This window comes from Equus asinus, chromosome 5 (assembly GCF_041296235.1).
Source record: "Equus asinus isolate D_3611 breed Donkey chromosome 5, EquAss-T2T_v2, whole genome shotgun sequence".
Classification (NCBI taxonomy): domain Eukaryota; kingdom Metazoa; phylum Chordata; class Mammalia; order Perissodactyla; family Equidae; genus Equus; species Equus asinus.
In genome coordinates, this window is record NC_091794.1 from 105,057,944 (window position 1) to 105,077,539 (window position 19,596).

General features: G+C 57.1%; 1 protein-coding gene across 1 annotated transcript in view; it reads right to left on the reverse strand.

The window, feature by feature from the left end:
* C5H1orf167 (chromosome 5 C1orf167 homolog) overlaps positions 1 to 13,941 on the reverse strand; it is a 15,907-nt gene extending 1,966 nt beyond the window's left edge. The window contains 10 exon segments of the mRNA XM_070511428.1: positions 1,852 to 2,740; positions 3,086 to 3,503; positions 4,470 to 4,614; positions 5,554 to 5,762; positions 6,527 to 6,654; positions 6,758 to 6,944; positions 9,889 to 10,028; positions 10,680 to 10,887; positions 11,316 to 12,795; positions 13,857 to 13,941. Of these exon segments, the coding sequence (XP_070367529.1) occupies positions 1,852 to 2,740; positions 3,086 to 3,503; positions 4,470 to 4,614; positions 5,554 to 5,762; positions 6,527 to 6,654; positions 6,758 to 6,944; positions 9,889 to 10,028; positions 10,680 to 10,887; positions 11,316 to 12,795; positions 13,857 to 13,926 (3,874 nt within the window). The 5' untranslated portion in view covers positions 13,927 to 13,941.
* Between the last annotated feature and the right edge of the window lie 5,655 nt (positions 13,942 to 19,596).

The window sequence follows — 19,596 nt, forward strand, 5'->3', positions numbered from 1 at the left end:
CAACAGCAAAACTAGCACAAATTTCTTTTCCTTTCTTCACATTTTCATAGAAGATTCATCCTTTCCATAGATGTTAGCAACCTCAACGTACCATTTGTTTTCTTTCTTTATTAAATTGAGAACTTTCACTCTTTCACTCAGAGGAAGCACTTTACAGCTTCTCTTTGGCATATCTGAATTGCCAGCATCCTTGCACTTTGGGGCCATTAGTAAGTGACATAAGGTCTCCTTGAACACAAGCCCTGCGATCTGATCTGATACCTGAGACGGCTAAGTGACTAATGGGCTGGGGGTGTATACAGTGGGTACTCTGGACAAAGTGATGATTCACCCGAGGGATGGGGTGGGCCTACACAAGATTTCATTATGCTGCTCAGAATGGCACACAATTTAAAACTTATGAATTGTTTCTTTCTGGAATTTTCCGTTTACTATTTTCAGATCGCAGGTAACTGAAACCGCGGAAAGTGAAACCTCAGATAAGGGGGACTACTGCAAATACATAAGATGGATTTGCCAAGGGCTTGAAGCTGATTCCCAGACCCTTGAGGGCTGGTGACCTCTCACCCTGCACTTCAGACATGTGGCCCCAAGGGCAGGTCTCCTTACTTTGGGCCCAGGCCATTTCTCTCAGCTTGCTCTGTCCACAGAGGCTGTGGTGCTGGGTTGAGCCAGGCAGCATGGGCCCTGTGGCCTGTGGCCTGCAGCTGTGGGTCTGAGGGAACACCAGAGAGGAAAACCTGAACCAGTGGTTTGGATCTCCTGGGGCCCAGGTGACCCGGCAGGCTTCCTTTCCCACCCTGCCCCTGACGGACAGTGGGGCCTCCTACTTGTGTGTGCACAAGTGGGACGGTTCATGTTGCCCCGCGTTCTCCCGCGACCCCCGAGGCTCCCAGAGGAGACAGAAAAGGTGCCCGAGAGCAGTATGGCCATCAGTACCCACCACTGCCTCTTCCCCCATCCTCCCATGTGGCTGGAGATTCAAGCAGCGGGGTGGACCAACAACAGCTACCACTTGTGGGAGCTTACCTGTGCCAGGTACAGCCTGTGAGGTGGGTATTACCCTCCTCACTTCAGCTTTACAAAGTTACGTGGCTTGCCTGAGGCCCCACCTCTTGGGAGTGGTCTGACTCCAGAGCCAGAGCCCCAGCCGCAGGGGCTAAGGGACTCTGCCACCATGAGATGGCAAAATACCTGCTCGCATCCCTAGGTGAGGGCTTCCTGTGGTAGACAGGCGGGGCTGGAATTCAGCACCCCAGCTACCATCCCCAGCATTTGCTTCCGGTTTCTACAAGCTTCAGTTTCTCCATCAGTACGTGGGATCCCTGCCTGCCTTTGCTGACAGGCATGGACTGAAAGTGTTTATAAACGTACTCTGAAAATAAAATTTTCTTGTAACACAGATCTAGGAATAAAATACCCTGAGACCCCAGGACCTGCCCTAACCTCACAATGCAAGTGTGTATTCTGCAAGCAATCAAAGTTAGTCCCTCTCAATTCCATTAAAAAAACACGTCAATCTTTTTTCTTAGAATCTTTCTAAAGTCCATTATGTACTTCCTGGCATTTTGAAATAGGGTTCTTGAGGATGCCAGTACATCTTTAGGAACACTACGTGACCTGCCAGTGACTCTGGGACCGTGTGTCCCCCAATGACATGTCCCTAGACTGCCAGGCAGTGTCACTTCCTGCGCTTGGCTTTCACTGTGGCCTCTTCCCTCCTAGGCCGTCAAGCTCTTGTCACCATTTGCTGGTGTCAGAACTAACAGTTTCTGGCCTGGAGAGGGGCTTGCAGTTATTTTTTGCTAAAGAGAGTTATGAAAGAAAGGTTTCATTTATATTTTCTGATTTTTCTGTAACAAGCATGTTTACTTTTTCCAACAAAGGGGAGAAGAATTTTACAAAAATTTGCTACTGTCCCCATGTACCTATCTGGATCCCAGACTGCACCATGACATGTAATGAGTTTAGCTGCCTGTGTCCCTAGCCGACCATGACCCCAGCACTTGTCTTTGTGGCGGACCTGTGCTGGGCTGGCACTCGGCAGGTGCTTAGGAGCTGTCTGCTGATAGACCGAAGTTGGCTGTCTTCCAGAGCCAGGAGGCTGTCCCGAGAACAGGGTAGGGGTGGTGTCCACAAGGCCGCCGGGCCCCTGGAGAGGCATCCAGCCATGGGCCGACACAGGCTGATTCTGAGGCCCCCAGGTCATTTTTGGACCTCCCACCCCACCTGCGCCCTGCTTCACCTGCTGCCATGGGGCTGTGGCGTCCATCACCACCAGGAGGCACCCTCTGCTGGCCAGGCTGGGCCAGTGCCTAAGGTCGGACCTGGGCCTGGGGTGGGCTGTGCTGGCCTCCCGGGCCCTGGACGGCGGTTCCAGCCTCACTCTGAGCAGCGCTGTCTGCCACTGGGCCCAGTGGGTCCGCAGGAGGTGCCTGGGCCCAGCCTGCTGGAACTGGGTGATGGTGGCTCTCTGGACACGGCCCTGGGCTGCTGACCGGGCCCAGGCCTCCAGGACCCTGGGGGAGAGGGAGGAACTCACACCAGAGGCCATCAGGGCCAGGACTCTCTGGCAGCCGTGTAGGGAGCCCTCCCCAGCCCTGGCCAGTGCCTTGCGGGAAGGGGACCTCCAGACAAAGCCCCCAGCCTGGGTTCCTCCTCCCCTCATCCCTCTTCTGGAGAAATCAGGGTGAAATGGGCACGGAGAGCAGCCGAATATCACACAACAGGGACAAGTATCCTATTTAGAGGAGAGAGAGAGGGCAGTCCTTCCCTCACAGGAACCCTGGTTTATTGAGCACTTGCTGTGTGTCTGGCCCAGGGCAGGCCCACCCCACAAGGCAGGCCTGTTATCTTCCTCTGAACTTTAGAAATAGAGACTTGCCCAAAGAGGGGTCCACAGCTGGAAAGTGCAGAGCTGGGATCTGACCCCAGGATGAGCTGCAGTGACCAGGACCGCCTCTCCCTTTCACCCCCAGCCTCCTGGGCCCTGGCAGAGCCACCACATACCCTCTACTCCTGCCCAAAACAAGCTCAAAGGCCGAGCTGGATGCACAGGGTGGGGCCACCCTCAGGCCGCAGGCACCCACCTGGCGCTCAGCTTCCGGGCAGCGTGGGCTCTGCTGAGCCTGTGTAGGCGGGACTCACGCACCCACAGCGTCCAGCACAGGGCCACCCAGGCCTGGGCCCGAGCTCCCTCCTCTGCCTGCTGGCGGGCCTCGTGGCGCTGGCCCAGGGCCACTCTCCATGATGTGAAGGCCTGATGGGCCTGGGCCTTCCTCAGCTGCCTGTCTGCCCGGCCCCCCTGAGCACAGCGTCTCCAGTGGGCAATGGAGGCCCGGGTCACGCGCTGCTCCTGTGCCCAGGCTGCGGCCACTGGGGACTCCTGCCATGTGACAAAGGCAGCCCACAGTGCCCGTCTCCTCAGGCCATCCTGGAAGGCTCGACACTTGGCCCGGAGCACACCTGTGTCTCTCACAACTCCACACCAGGCCTGGAAATGGCTGCAAGACAGGAGCAGAGGAGGGGCCCCAGTGGCTCTCAGAGTCAAGAGTCACATTTGTTCAAAATTACACCTTCGAATCCCCCACACAGTGTCACAGGTTATACACGGTTTGGCATACACAACCCTGTGCCTTAAAAATGTATGGAGCAATGGGTAACAGGTGAAAGCACTGGCTGTCACCTGGGAGCCTCGACACACGCACTCCGGCTCACTGGAGGTTGTGGGTTCAAGTCCCAGCTCTACCAGAGGGACAGCCATGCCCTCTCTCCCCTCACAAGCCCACTCCAGGGCAGGAGGTCAGTGGGGAGGACACAGACCCCAACTCCCTGAGGGGCCAAGAATGTCTGATTGTCTATGCCTTTCAGATGCGAAAGCACAGAAGTCAGCCACTCTGCGGTCAAGGGTTCGCTGTCCCTGTGGGGACACTGTGAACGTTTGCAAATTTGTAAGTGAACTGTGGGAGAAAGCATCATCGGTCCCTCTGCCTTTAATACACGTTAATGGACTGTACACGTTTAACTAGAACATCTCTATTTAAATTGAGGTTTCCCTCTCTTCCTGCAGCCCCTGTACAGAATTCCCGTGTGCTAGGACTCCTCAAACACCACGCAGTATTGGAACCCACGTTACGGTGGCTGTTTGAGGGGTTGACTTCCCTCATCTTAATACTATCCTCTGAAACCAAACGACTGACCTGGCCTGGAGCTGGAGCCTCGGCTTGTCAGGGCATCAGGTGTGGCGAGGGGCTTAGCATCCCCCACTCCCCAAAGCAAGCAGATAATGGAAGATTGGTGGTCATGGCTCTATGGCTCCAGGCTTCATGCCCCCATCTCCGAGGTCCCAGGCCTCCAGCCTGGACTGTTCCAGAGCCACAGAGGCCACCCAGCTGCCCATGCCCTGGGCTCTCTCCTTGTTTCTCTGAGGTGGGGATGACCCTCGCCCTCCCACCCCGAGGCCCACCCACCTCTGCAGTAGGAGCTGCTCTGGCTCAGCCACCATGTGTCTCCGACGAGCTGTTGCCTGCTGCCAGCCTTGGAACACGGCCCTCCGCAGGCCCTGGAGGTGGACCTGCACCCACCTCTGGTACTTCTGATGCAGGAACTGCTGCCCTGTGGTCAGAGAGGTGCTGAAGTGCCACTGGGTGCTCAGCTGGCCTTGCCCCTGGGCCCCAGGGTGACCGTGGGCCCCCGCTCAGCCAGCCCTTTGCCCTGTACCCACGTGGGAACAGAGGAGGGCACCCTAACTGGCTGGGTTAAAATGCTTCAGTTACAGGTGTCCTATTGCTGACCAGGCCAACCCAACTCATAGACGTTTTTTTGTTTTTTAAAATTTTATGACGTTTAGGAACCAGGAGAATTCATGTAAAAATCTAGATTTCCAGCTTTTCTTTAAAAATAGAAGGTCTGGCAACACTGGGCCAGCATTCCTGGGTAACTAGGCAGCTGGGCTGGAGAAGCAGCTGTCCCAGTGGACAGGACATGAACTTTCCAGAACAACCAAGTCCCTACCCGCCAGCCCATTGATAGGATGTATCTGTGTAGGGGGAAGCCTCTAAAATGGCCCCCAATGATCCCGCCTCCTGTGCTGGGCTCCGAGGGTGCCATGACCCAGCGCTCAGACACCTGACTCCCGAAGGCCAGGCGAGGATGACAAGGATGAAGATGAAGAAGAAGATGAGGGTGGTAACCCCTCCTAGGAGCTGGCTTCTGAGCCAAGCACGTTGCATGGATTGCCTCACAGGATCCCCACAGTCTCCCTGGGAGGTGGTGCTACTGTTATCCCCAGGTTACAGATGAGTAAGCTGAGACTCAGACAGGTTAAGTAGCTTGTTTAAAGTCCACACAACCAGGGAATGGAAGAGCAGGGGCGTGAACCCAAGACTACAGTGTCCACGACCCCAGGTTCTGCTCTGCCACCCCGGTCCTGGGTGCACCCTGAAGGAGGTGCCATTGCTGGACTCTGCGCTAGGGGACACAGAATCCTGGGTGTCCCTGATGGGCCCTGGCCCTTCCCCCACCCTCAGTGCCCCATCCCAGGCCCCGACTCACTCTGCCAGCGGGAGCGCCAGTGGCACAGGGCCTCTCGCACCCGTCTCCGGCCCCGCTCCTGGGCCCACTGCTCCGCCTCCTGCCACTGCGCCAGCCGCCGCCGCCACAGGCCCAGTGTGGCCCTGCAGCTCCGAGCCCAGGCCCAGCGGACAGCCAGCTCTCTCTGGGCCATTTGGGCTGCTGCCCAGCGGCTCCAGCCAAGGAGGATGCTGGGAAGGGGAGCATCCACCCTGAGGATGGTCACTGCCCCCCGGGGCCGGCCCAGACCTCCCTCCCTCCCCTCAGAAGCAGGAGCTTGGAGTGACTCTTCTCCGTTTGCATCATGCGAGGAGTGGGTTGCTGGGGGCTGGAAGGCTTAAACGCTACTCTGAGCGTCACAATAACCAGCGGTGGGAATAAGATGGGACCCCAGACCCCTAGTGCCAAGTCCTGTGCTCAGCCACTAGGGAGAAACATTGCTATGAACTGAGTGCTATGTGCCAGCACTGTGCTGGGGGTGCACGTGCCCTTTCCTCACTAATTCCTATCGGAGTGAGTACTAATATTACACCCATACAAACGGAGAGACAGAGGCACAGAGAGGTTAAGCAACTTGCCCAAGATCACAGAGCCAGTGAGGGGCAAAGCTGTGATTAGAACCTAGGCTGACCGACTCTCAGGCATTGTGCCACGAATGAATAAATGAATGAACCACAGCTGTGAAATCTCTGGGAGAAATTATTACCCGGTTGAGTGCACACACACCCCCCCCCCCCGCCACCTCCCAGCAGGGCAGGTGGGAGGGCAGGAGGAGTTGAGAGGATCTGAGTCTGGAGGCAAAGACCTGGGTGGGAGGGGGAGCCCTCTGGGAAGCAGACCCCAAGGGGATGCTGCTGTGAAGGTCAAGGATCGATGGGAAAGGGGCTGCGGGGAAGCAGTAAATCCACAGAGTGGTGGGCAGCACGGCTCAGCAGCCCTGGGGAGGGGCCCCTACCGCCTCTGAAGGGTGCTCTGGTGCCACCTCACTGCGCCTCGGGGCTGCTGGCACCGCCCCTGCTGCCGCCCGGCTGCCCACGGCAAGCTCCCCCCGAGGCTCTCCAGGAGGGCGGGGGCCCTGGACGCCTGGGGAAGGAGGTGTGGAGTCCTGGGTCCTCTGCCCCGTCCCCAACCTCTCCCCCCGCCTGCCCCCTACCTGCCCCTCCCCTCCCCCTCCCCCTCCCCTCACCTCCTCCAGCGAGCTGCCCGGTGTGCTGCAGCCCAGCGAGGCCTCCCATCCCGGGATGCCGCCCAGCGGTTCTGGGGCAGAGGGGGTCCTGGTGCTGCCTGATGGGGTGCCTGGACCCCACGCCCTCAAGCGCCACCTCCTCAGGATGCGCTGCAGCATCCGCCGCCTCATGCCCTGGAGGAAGGAGCTACAGGAAGGGGCAAGTGAGTCCCTGGGCCCCAGCCTCACACCTGCTGGGGGTGCTGCCAAGCAAAGCGGGCCCCTGCAAAAGAGCGGAGCTGGAAGGTGCCACCAAGTGCCAAACACCAGGCTGGTCTGCACCATGGCCTCCCGAACCGGCCGCACTCTGGGATGGCTGGGGGTCTGAGAAACACTGATGCCCATCAGGGTCCCACCCCCAGAGGGGTGAGTTCATGGTCTGGGTGCAGCTTGGGCTTCCCGACTTTTCCTAAGCTTCCAGGATAACTCTCCTGAGCAGGTTAGGCCCGTACCACTGCTCTCCCTGCATCACCTGGCTGACCCCCTCCCTCACCCCCTGCATCACCTTTCTGACCCCCACCTCACCCCCTGCATCACCTTTCTGACCCCCGCCTCACCCCCTGCATCACCTGGCTGACCCCCGCCTCACTCCCCGGGTGGGTGGGGGCCGTGTAGCTGATGAAGGCTGGAGCCAGGCCCCAGGCCCAAGGACTCCAGACTCAACAGCCCACATGTATAGTGACCACATCAGGACTTCTGCCTAGGCTCAGTTATAGATAGGGAAACTGAGGCCTGGTGGAAGGTCATTTCCCCAAACTCCAAACAGCAGCAGACCAGGGATCCAAACACTCAGGCCACAGGGCAGCCCCAGATACACTGCAGGGAGATATCAGCTGTGCCCTGATTCCCAAAGGCCAGAGGATGGATGGGGGCGGGGGGAGGGCTACATTGCAAAGGATCATGGTGTTCCTGGAGTTCCAGAGGTGCATTAAAAGAGACTGAGGGTCCAAGTAGACCAAGTGAGTATGGAGATGATGGATGCTAGGAATGTGGCTTTCAAGGACAGGATTCTTAACCCTGCAACTGCTGGCTTATGTTGGTCCTGACACCCATAGGGGAAGCTGGCCCCTTGTGAGCCTCACCACTCCCCCTACAACCTACAACCATCAGCCTGGGCTCTGAATCCCAGCAATGACCATCTAGTGTAAAAGCAGCATCAGGAAGGTCTCACCAGAGGGCCTTCCTGCTCCTGAGTCACGGTGTGACTTAGAGGAAGCTGCTCGCCCCCTCCGAGCCTCAGCTTCTCTGGCTGAATAATGAGGCAGACGGGGCAGGAGGTAAGGGCTCTGCTCCGTGGCTGCCGCTCCTGCTCTTTCACAGTGTTTATTCCTGCCTTCCACATGCTCGGAACGCAATGGAGTCGACCCGGCTCCCGCCTCCTCCCTCAGACTCCCTGGGCTGAGAGTGAAGAGACCGATGCTGCCCAGAGAGAAACTGACATCCAGGCCGAGGGAGGACACACGGTCCCCACCTGTCCACCCGCAGGAGCAAAGGTGCGCTGAGCGACCCCTGTTCTCTTCCAGACAGTTCCTTCCACTCCTGATCACATCAGTGACTGCGGGAGGGACATCTGCTTTTGCTTCATTCTCCTCAATACTATTTGGACTTTTTAAAACAAACATGTATTAAGATAAATATTATTTAAATAATTATTTTAAACACATCTGTTTAATTTCAGAATAAGAACCAAAATGATATGTCACCGTAGTGGTAAATGGAGGGAACGAAGAAGGAAATAGCCAACATTAACCCCACGGCTCCAGAGAAAAACACTCTTCACATTTTAGCATTTGGGGGGGGGCGAGATTTATTTATTTCTATTTTTAATAGTGGCAAAATATGCATAATATTAAATCCACCACCATAACCATTTTTAAGTGAACAGCTTGGTGGTGTTAAATAACGCTCACTGTTGTGCGACATTTTCACATTTTTCTGTCTGGTCTTTCTTCTATGCTCTGTTTTATGTTCATAGGAAAAATATCTTGGATGCTATTTTTTATCCTCCTTTTTTTTTTCATTTAACATTGTCATAGCCATTTTTCTTTGTCATTGAAAACTCTATGCAGGGGCCGGCCCCATGGCCGAGTGGTTAAGTTCACGTGCTCCACTTCAGTGGCCCAGGGTTTCATCGGTTAGGATCCTGGACGTGGACATGGCACCGCTCATCAGGCCACACTGAGGCGGCGTCCCACACGCCACAACTGGAAGGACCCACAACTAAAATACATAACTATGTACCGGGGGGGCTTTGGGGAGAAAAAGGAAAAATAAAATCTTAGACAATAAATAAAAAGAAGAAAAAAAAAGATTGGCAACAGATGTTAGCTCAGGTGCCAATCTTTTATTTATTTATTTATTTATTGAATTATTTTTATTTATTTATTTTGAGGAAGATTAGCCCTGAGCTAACATCTGCTGCCAATCCTCCTCTTTTTGTTGAGGAAGATTGGCCCTGAGCTAACATCCGCGCCCATCTTCCTCTACTTTATACGTGGAACGCCTACCACAGCATGGCGTGCCAAGCGGTGCCTTGTCTGCACCCAGGATCTGAACCAGCGAACCCTGGGCCGCCGAGAAGCGGAACGTGCGCACTTAACTGCTGTGCGACTGGGCCGGCCCCGCCAATCTTTTAAAAACAACATAAAATAAAACTCTGTGCAAACACCCATAAAACTACTTCCTTTTAGGTTGACTGACAGACAGTACTGCCACCTGTTTCCAATGTTTTCAGATCCAGCATGCATTGCTGCTCTGATTAGAAACACCGCCAATAAAGATACTGAAACAAAAATGAAGAAAAAAAGTAGGGGGAGTTTTTACAGTCTTGATCATCCCCGTATTGAACGGCTGCGAAATGTTCCTCTCGTGGTTAAACCGTGATTGCTCACTCACTGCTGGGCGTCAGGATGTCCCAAAGGTTTTATGAGTATAAATGAGGCCGTGATGGACAGACAGCCTTCTGCACAGACCTGTGTCTACATCTGCTGGTTTTACCCTCATTCTCTTGTGGGGGAGGGGAAGTGGGGGACAAGGAGGGAAGGCCACCAGCACCGCCCGGGCCACACTGACCAACCCAGAGTGTCCCAGGCTACCTGCCTCCCCCGGCGCGGTCCAGCACTGGCCTCCTTCCCACGGGGCCTTGGCCCTGGCCTTCCCCAGAGGATGGGGGTCCTGGCCCAGCTTGGACGTGGGGCTGCCCTTGTTTCTGCTGCCAAGTCAGGTTTCTCCACTGGGTCAAGAGAGAAGGGGAACAGGGATGTTGGCTGCAGCTTCGACTGGGCCCCGGAGAGGGGGCACCAGGAAGGGCTAGAGACAGGAGTCAAAACATCTCTGTCAGGCTCCAAAGCCTTAACCATTAGACTACCCTGCCTCTTTGGGAATGAATTCATGGATGGAGAGATGGAGCCCAAGAGAAAGGGCTTTCCTTCAAGACAAATTTCGAGCTGGGCCCTCCCACAGCACCCCTTTCCCAAGGAGAAAAGGACACAGAAGTGCCCTTCCAGGGCTGGCTGACAAACCACTAGTGCAAATTAGCAGTCACTTACACAATAGAGGGCTTGCTATGTGCTAGGCAGGGTTCTGAGGCCCTTATATTTATTAATTTAACCTCACAATTTATCTCATTTTAGAGCTGAAGCGACTAAGGCACAGAGAGGTTAAGTAACTTGCCCAAGGTCACACAGCAGAAAAAATGTGAAAAAAAGAGAGTAGCAGAGACAGGATCTAAACTCAAGGAGAGCTGGTTCAGGTGTCTGGGCTGACAACCACCCCCTCCACTGCCAGTCACCCAGGAGGTACAACCCAGGCCCCAGTAGAGCCTCCTCCCCAGACACAGTAGTGTTTCATCACCTCCCCATGGCCCAACCTGGAGGCCCCTGACCTTTTGGAAGCTCCGGGCCAGCAGGGCCTGCGTGTGTCGCCCCCACGCCACCTCCAGCTGGGCCTCCCGGAGCCACAGTGCCCACCGCAGCGCCCGTAGGCCCCTGCGCAACAGCTGCCGGCGGCCCAGCGCCAGCGCCGCCACCACTGCCTGCCGCGTCTGCACCACGTGCTGCCAGGCTCGGAAACACCTGGACAGCAGCCGCCAGCTGGGGACAGATAAGGGTTGCTCAGGGGGTGGACCCAGCCCCTGAGCCCCAGGGAGCAGCTGGGGGTGGGGTCCACCCACGTCGCCTTCCAGTGATGATGAGAGTGATGCTCGGGGCTGCAGCACAAGGACTAGCTGCAGACTTTGCAAGAGCATCCCGCACAAGAGAGCCCCTGAGGCAGGGCAGCCTTATGAGTTTAAGATTCCCAGCAGCCGCCGCCCCCACTCCTGTCCTGGGGCAGCCTGGGAGGCCCCTCATTCTGCAGCAGGGACAGCGTGAAGATGTTCCCTCCCCCTGACATCCTCCAGGGATCTGCCATCAGGGCCTCGTCTTTCTCAGGCCCTGGTCTCGGCTTCCCCTTGCGAATGGGCCCCCACACCACAGCCCCTGGCCTCACCGAGCTGTCTCAGACGCCAGGCTCACAGTGCTTCCGGCTTTGTTCTTGGAAATCAAAGGACATGACGCAGCTCTCAGGCCAAGAAGCAAGCAGGACAGGACACCCTCTGCGGAGCCTGCCTGCCAAGGCCGCCCTTTCCGGGGAGGGGGGTGTGACAGGGTAGTGACAACCAGCTTGGAGTGAGAATTCCTGGGAGGAGGCAGCAGGCCTCCAGGAGCCCCCCAACTCCCACTCCCAGACTCCTCCGGCCTCTACCTGCAGGCCGCTCCTCGCCGGGGCCGCGCCTGGTGGACAGGGAGCCATCCTCTCCTCCTTCCTGCTGACCTGCTCCTGCGGGGTCCCCTCCCCTCCTTCCCACCCGGGAAGGACGCCCCAGGCTGCATGGGAGAAGGCTGAAGAGCAGAGTCCGGGCTCTCTGCTGCCAGCCCCTCGAGGGAGCAGAGGGTCCCCCCTCTGCCCGCTGCCGAACACAGTCCCTGGGGAGCAGTTTCCGCCTCGTCTCAGGGGATGGGCAGGAAGGACTCCCTGCTCGGGATCAAGGACATCCCCAGTCAGCATCCCCACTGTGGTCTCCGGTGATGCAGGCCTACTGCCTGCCTGAGAGTCGAAGAGGCCAGCCCCGACCCCTGGGGTCTCTGGGGAATCCTCGGTTTCCCTGAGACCTGAAGGGAATTTCTTCCTCTTATCCCAGGAAGCAGGAACAGCTTGGCTGGGCTGGAGGCAAGCGGGGAGCGCCTGGCCATCACTGGTCCAGGGTTCCTGCCACACAGGGCCCAGGGGTTCCCAGGATGCCCGGCACCTGAGACTGGCTGCCTTGTGCTCCAGATGTTGCACGGAGGCCAGCAGCTGGTGGACAGCAGCTTGGGGTGGGGCCCAAGGCTGGCTCTGGGTAGGGACAGCTAGGTCCTCCAGGGTGAGGGGCTCCCCCATGAGCCTGGAGGTCCAGCTCCCCAGGCCACACCAGGACCTGGGGCCTGGCCGTGTATGCCCACCAAGAGGGGCATAGTCAGCAGCGGGCCTGAAGTCTGGGCAGCGGGTGTCTGTGGCCAGCAGCTGGGATGGCCTCAGGCTGGAGGATGGGGGAGCCAAGGGCCCTCGGGGTAGGGAGCCTGCCTGGGGCATCATGTGGGGCCAGACGCTTTCCTGAGGCTCCGACTGGGGGCTGGTGTGACTTCCACACTCGGCCAAGGTGGCTTCCTTCATGCTCAGGTTACTCTGCTGGACGGCAAACCCAGGGGCTCTCCTTTGGGGCCTCCTGGCCAGACGCTGCAGGTTGCTCTGCTGCCAGAAGCCTGAGTTGATGAGCCGGCCAGTCGTGTCCTTCAGGGCGAGGCCCAGGCCGGGGCTGGGGCTGGCCAGGTTGGTCTGGACTCGGCAGGGCTCCTGGCAAAGCACTGCCCCTGGGGAGGGTGTGGCGGCAGGCCCTCCCCTCTTGGCCTGGCACATGGGCACCCACCGGCCATGTCCACTGCCCAGGCCGACACCCAGGCTCTTCCGGAGCCTCCGTTGCTCTAAGGAGAGGAGAGACAGTCATGCCCTGGGGGGGATTCCATGGTCAGTGCTCAGGTGGGAGAAGAGGGGTCAGCCAGGCCTCAGAACAGGGGAGGGACAGGGCCCCAGGTGGGAGGGAGCCTGGACCTCAGGGGTCTGTGTCAGCTCTGTCTTCCCGGGTGGACTGGTGGGCAGCACCTGGGGGTCTTCAGCAAGAGCGGGGACGTGGTCTGACTGGGTGCCTGGCTGCATGGAGCAGGGCTGGGCAGGGCCGGGAGGAGGGCAGAGGGAAGCGGGGAGACAGGAGGCTGGTGGGGGGTCCCAGGTGAGAGAGGACAGGGCTGGGATGGGGGATGGCGGGGTAGGTGGAGAGAAGGAGACGGATTCAGACCCGCTGTGGAGGTGGAGGCTGAGGAAAGAGGAGCCAAGGACGACTGCCTGGTTCCCCGCTTGAACGAAGAGGTGATGGGGGCAGCAATCGGGGGTGAAAGCAAGATCCAGCACATGAGCAGCTCTAGGGACGCGGTGGGGCTTAGGCCCCTCCCTCTCTGCCCTGTCTTCCTGGCCCCCCAGGCCATCCCACAGCTCAGGAGACAAGGCCTCCTGGGGGCTGGTGAGGTCCTGGCAGGTAGAGTGGGCCATAAAAGTTTGTAGATACGAACTAAAGCTCAGAGAGGTTAAGCAACTTGCCCCACAGTCACACAGCTAGAACACAGACAAACTGGCATGTGAATTGGAATCTGAATTTGTTCTTGGGCTGCTCCTGCTCTCGGCTGCATCAACTCTGGGGCCTCCTCGAAGCCCCAGGCACCTGAGCAGGGGGCCCACCACCCCTGGCACAGACAGGGCCCCCCGCCGGGCCCACTCCCGCCCTCCTCTTCCTGACCTCACCTCCTCACTTCCTGACCCTCCCTCAGGCCCCAGGCTGGGAAGACTTTGTCCTGGCCCAGCTGGTCCTGCCCAGCTAATCTCTGGAATTATCGAGGCCCTGGACTGGCCTGAGGGGAAAGTGGCTCTGGGTCGCTACCTGGAGGGGCCTGTGGTCCTGCCACCTCCGACCCGGACCCGCTGAGCCTCTTGCCTGGCCTCGTGGGCGTCGCAGGCCTGGGGGCCACATTCTCCTTGTGGCTGGTGTCAGGTCGCAGCTCCATGGTGTCCAGGGCAGAGCCGGGGTGGCAGTGTCCTTGGTATACACCACAGCCAGCGGCCCGGCCTGTTTGACGGGATGGGCTCTGAGGGGCCAGGACAGGCCCCACGCCACCCCTCACCAGCACCCCTGGTTGCCCTGAGGCCCAGCTCCAGCTGTCCTGGTCAGGCCCCTGGGGTCTCCTCTGCCCGCCCCTATACCACCTCTCTCCCTTATAATTTTCTCATGTCTTCCAGCACCTGCTTCTTCTAACGGGGACCACAGATCCCGGCCGTGCCCTGTGGAGCCTGCTTCTCCGGCAGCCCTCTCCGGTGGGGGCTGTTTCTCTCAGACCACTGGGCCCGGAGGAGGGTGGGGCCCTCTGCCTCCTGTCGCCACTTCCGACCATTCTGCCTCTCTCCTCTCTAAGACACTCCTGTTCTAAGCTCCAGGAAGTTCGTTCCTCAAAGATTTCAGCTGCTGGCTCACTGTCACTTTCTCCATCACATACCTGTCTAAGTTCTTGGCGATTTCACCATCCACACAGGCGGTCCCTCCAGCTCCTGGCCTGCGGGCTCCCTGACCTCCTCCCCTCCCACCACCTTGCCTTCACCAACCTCAGCCACCGGCTCCCACAGTCCCCCAGGCTTTGTCATCCTCCATAAGCGCACCCCCCCCCCCCCACAGGACATCAGCTGCAGAGCCCACCCCCATGTTTCCAGCTCACTCCCTTTAGTGTCCCTCTACGGTCTCCCTTTGAGACCCTCACCCTCTGACCCCACCACCTTTGACCGTCCCTCGCCCCTTGACGGCTCTCTCTAACCCCCCGGCATTATAATCAACCCCTTTGCACACCCTCGGCTCCCCCTCTTTGCTGCACTCGCTTGGCAAAACCACAGCATTGGTCAAAGAAAACCCTCCAGCTGCACTGATGGCCTCGCTCCCAAATCATGATGCCAATCTCAAGTGGCCCAAAGGCTGCTGGAGAATCAGGTGCCAGTCCCCGAGCCGAGCAGCCTCCACACTGTCCACGAAGTCCCCTCCGCCATCGCCAACACTTCCCCCTTCCTTACTGAATCATTCCCAGCAGCACTTCAACAGCTGGTTATTTTTTCCATCTTTACAAACAAAAAGCAAAAGCATTAAAGAAAAAGATCCCTCTCCTCTTGAGCCTCAGGCCCCAGGCCATTTGTCCCCTTCTCACCACACCCAGATCCCACTTCCTCCCCCACCTCCACCTCTGCTGACCTCACGCAATTGGCACCCCCACCCCACCCCAGAGCTGCTTTGCTCCAGGTGACCTCCCAGATGCCACCCCAGCCAGTTCTCAGCCTGGGTTTTCGTGAGGCAGTGGCATGAGCAGCAGGACGGTGGCCTCTCGCACTCCTTGGGGCCCTTGCTTCCCCGACTCCAGGATGCCCGCCTCGGTTTCCCTCCCCACTGCCTGCTGCTCTTTCCCAGACTCCTCTGCTGGTTCGCCCCGGGCCTCAGCCCTCCCTTCCCTGCGCGGACCCCCGCAAGCTCAGCTGCAGACAGTCTAATGCAGGCTCCTGTCCCCCTCCTCCGAGGACGGCAGCTCCAGCCTTCCTGTGTCTCAGACGAAAATCCCGGAGCCGCCCTAATGCCTCTCCTCACACGGTGTGCAAGCCATCAGCTCCACCTGCCAAAGACGTCTAGAGCCTGCCCCGCTCACCACCTCGTCCCCACCTCCCCAGGTCAAGCGACCATCACCTCCGGCCTCCTAATTGGGGTCCGCGCTTCTGCCCTACTGCCACACCAATGTCTGCTCCCCAGCAGCCAGAGTGGTCCTGCGAACCCTGAAATCAGATCATGTCCTGACTCAACTCAAACGCCCCCAAAGGCTCCCCAGTCCACTCAGTCCTCAACAAAGGCTGGAAAGCCCCACCTCAGGGCCCCTGTTTATGATGCACATACAGTTACATTGGAACCACGGCTATCCGCTTATGCTGGTCTATGGCTGCTCTCTCGCTACAATGGCAGAGCCATTATGACCCACAAAGCCTGGCCTTTAAGAAAGCTTGCTGACCCCTGCCCTATGTTACCGACCTCACCCCTACTCCTCTGCCCCTGCTCTCCCTGCTCCAAACACACGGGCCTCCTCCCTGTTCTTCCAAAATGCTGTGTGTGTCCCCACCTCAGGGCCTTTGCACTTACTGTTCCCTCTGCCTGGCACTCTTCCCCTCTCCCCCTCACTCCTTCAAGTCCTGCCTCAAACATCACAGGGAGCCCTTCCCTGCACGCTCTCCGACACAGCACTCTCCCCACTCCCTCCTCTCTTTACCGTGCGTGACTTTTCCCCGTGACTTCCCACCATCTAACAGAAGAACGAGTGTTCGCCTTTCTCCCTCCAGTGGACTGACAGCCATTGCCTCTTTTCCCTGCTGTGTTCACAGCGCAAGGAATAGTACGTGGCACATAACGGGCTTATTCACAGCGTAAAATGAACCACTGAACCCTGCCAAGCACCATGGAGTACCGCGGCCCTAAAAACGAGGCCCCCTTGTTTTAGAGATGGGGAAACTGCCGCTTCAAGGGCTCACCTGCCCAGGCCACGGTCCTACAGCTGCTCAGCAGCTGTAGAGGGACCACCCGGGGGCCTGACTCCACAGAGCATGCTCCTAACCAGGGCCACCCCGCCCCCACCTCTTTCCAAAGGAGGCTGGAGACGGCTCAACCCGCAGCATCCTTTCCTACCCCCAACTCCCCACCCAGTGCCTGGGCTCATCGGCCCCTCTGTCTGCTCCTCGCCCCCCACCCCTGTCCGCCCCTTCACCACTCCACCCTCATCCGTCCAGCTAAGACGGCAGAGCCCCCTCCGACTCCCGCGGAGGGAACTTGCGGTCGGTTTTGCTGCCCCCCTGGACCTGTCCTCCGGTGCGTCTGTCTTCCTGGGGACCTCCGTCACTCAGTCCAATCTGAACCTGGAGGGCGTCTCGGCGGGACGGCTAACGACCCTGGCGTGGGGCGGGGGGGGGGGGGCGGGGACGTCAGAGAGCGTGCCGCCCAGCGTCCGGCGCTGCCTCGAGGCGCACGGGGCGCCCCCACTGCCCGAGTCGTGAGCGTGGCCGCGGGTGTCCGTGCGCGGGGGCCCGGGGTGGCCGGAGGGGGGCCATCCACGGGGGTGCGCGGTGCTCCGCGAGGGCTCTGCCCAGCACCGGGCATTGGTGGCGAGGCACGTGGTCCTGGGCAAACTTCTTGCGGGCAAGACAGGCAAAACCCTGCCGGCCTTCGGGGCCCTCCGGAACGGGCTGGAATCCACCCTACTCACCCTCCCTGCTGTGTGCTTGGCCCAGCCACGCTTCCCTCTAGGCATTTTCCACCTGCCAAGCCTTTGCTCATGCTGTTCCTCGCTGAGCCCTGCCGTCCGTGCCCTTTTCTTCCTCTGTCCAGTGAGTATGCTTTCTCCTTTCTAAACACCTGCCGGGAGAGCAAAGAGCACTGGGTGGCGAGACAGAAGACCCGTGATCAAGATGGATTCTACTGCTGTGTGACCTTAGGCAAGTCCCTAACTTCTCTGAACCTCACGCTTCTCATCTGTAACAGGGAGGTGGTAACACCTCTGTTGTTGCACCGGTTTGATGTGAGAATCAGATGTTTCACAAATAAATGCCAAAGAGCCGTTTAAACTCTAAAGCAATTCTTGAAGAAGGGGCTGATTCCTTCCGAAGTGTATGCATTGGCTATCTGCTCCCAAACCGGGTGGACTGACCCTCTGTGCTTTCTGTCTTGGTTCCCTTATCTCTAGTAAGACTTTTGCCTTCAAGTCAAGTTGGTCTGATGTTAGCTTAGCCACCCCAGCTCTGTTCCTTATTCGCCTGGTTTAACTTTTTCGTCCTTTTACTTTCAGTCTCCTTGTCTCCATATAGTTTAGGTGCATCTCTTATAAACACAGTATGGCTGGAATTGTCTTTAAAAATCAGTTACAAATGTATGATTATGACATTTATATAAACCATCTTATTTTTGCGCTTGCTAATGGTCAAATTTCATGCTTCCCTTTTCTCCTTTCTTGCCTTTTTCAGAATTGATCAAGGTTTCCTCTTTCATTCTTTTTTTCCACCACCACTGGCTTGGAAATTACTCACTTCATTTCTAGTCTTTCAGTGGTTATCCAAGACACTTTAATATGCACCTTTAATTTGATAAAGTCTGAAGGTTAATGCAGTATTTACCCTCCTTCCAGACAAAAAGGGGCTTCTGTGTCCGCTCAGCTCCTCCTGATGTACGTTGTTATCGTCTCAATCACTAAACCACTTGTTTACTGTTTCCTTCCTGCGTGTCAGATCTTCCTTACGGAAAAACTTCCCTCTTCCACAAAAAGATTCTTTCGACGTCCCTGTATTGAAGGTCTGTTGGTGACCTCTGCTGTTCCTTCCCTGAGTATGTCTTCGTTTCACCCTCACTCCTGAAAGGTACTCTTCAGTGCACAGCTTGGGGGTGACCTCTGTTTTTCTCACCATCTGAAGGTATCATTCCTCTGTCTTCTGACTCCTACTGTTGCCGTTGAGACATCAGCAATAATTGGTGTAATTGTCGTTCCTTTCAGGACAATATCTTTTCTCCCAGGCTGCTTTGGGATCTTAATGTTCGTCTTTGGCGTTCTGCAGTTTTCACCCGTTCATTCCGTGCCTTTCGTGAGCACGTCCTGGATGCCGGCGCTGTTCCAGGTGCTGAAGATACAGCAGGTGTGGACCAAGTGCCCATTGAGATGATTGTAAATGTGGGTTTCTTCTTAGTTATTCTGCTTGGGGGTTGTTTGGCTTCCTAATCTGAGGCTTGGTGTCTTTCCATTTTGGAAAGTTCCCTGCCTTTCTCTCTTTGAATGTTGCCTCTCTCCCACTGCGTGTGTCTGACCTCTCTATCCTTCGTTTCTAACCTCTCAGATTTTCTGTCTCTTTTTTCCTGTGTACTAAGTAATTCCTTCAACTCTATCTTCAAGGCTTCCGATTTTCTCTTCTGGTGTCCCTATTCCGTGAATCAAGCCATCCACTGAGTTTCTAATTACATCCACTGTGCTTTTCATCTGTAGACGTTCTGATTGATTATTTCCTTTAAACTCCACCCGGCGTCTCAGTCTGCCTCCACGTTGTCACCTTCAGGCTCTTAAGTCAAGTCGTCCCCATGTGCCCCTGTCCAAGTCAAGTCTCCTCTTCCTGGGCCTGGTCCCCAGCTGTGACAGAAAGAGGACCTAGGAAATCGGTTTTCCTACTGTGCTCCGGGGCCCCTTCCTGAGAGTGGCCATGGCTGGGGGGGTGGGGAAGGAAGGGGGGTTGAGGGGCGTTCTCTCTCGGACTAGCTCTGTCTTATATACTGGGGAAGAGTTTTTTTGAACAAAGAGGTTGAAACAAAACAGCCTTTTCAAACCACTGGGCTAGGCGAGCTCGAAGCTCCCTTTGAGTTCAGATCTGTGATTCTGAGTTTAGGCCTCTGATATGATCATGTTTTATTACAACTCGTTGACCCTGTTGATAGCATCTGGACTGACAGGTGTGCACCCAGGCCCCCCACCACCTGGAGACCTGGACCCTCAGAGTTCTGCTGTTGCCGTGAGGAAAACCTCTGTCTTACTTCCTGAAATTTTTTTCAATCTTTTGAACACTTGTAGAAAGCACTCAGTAAGTGTTTAGAGAAATAATAAGTGAACAGATGAATGGATGGTCAGACTGGTGATGGA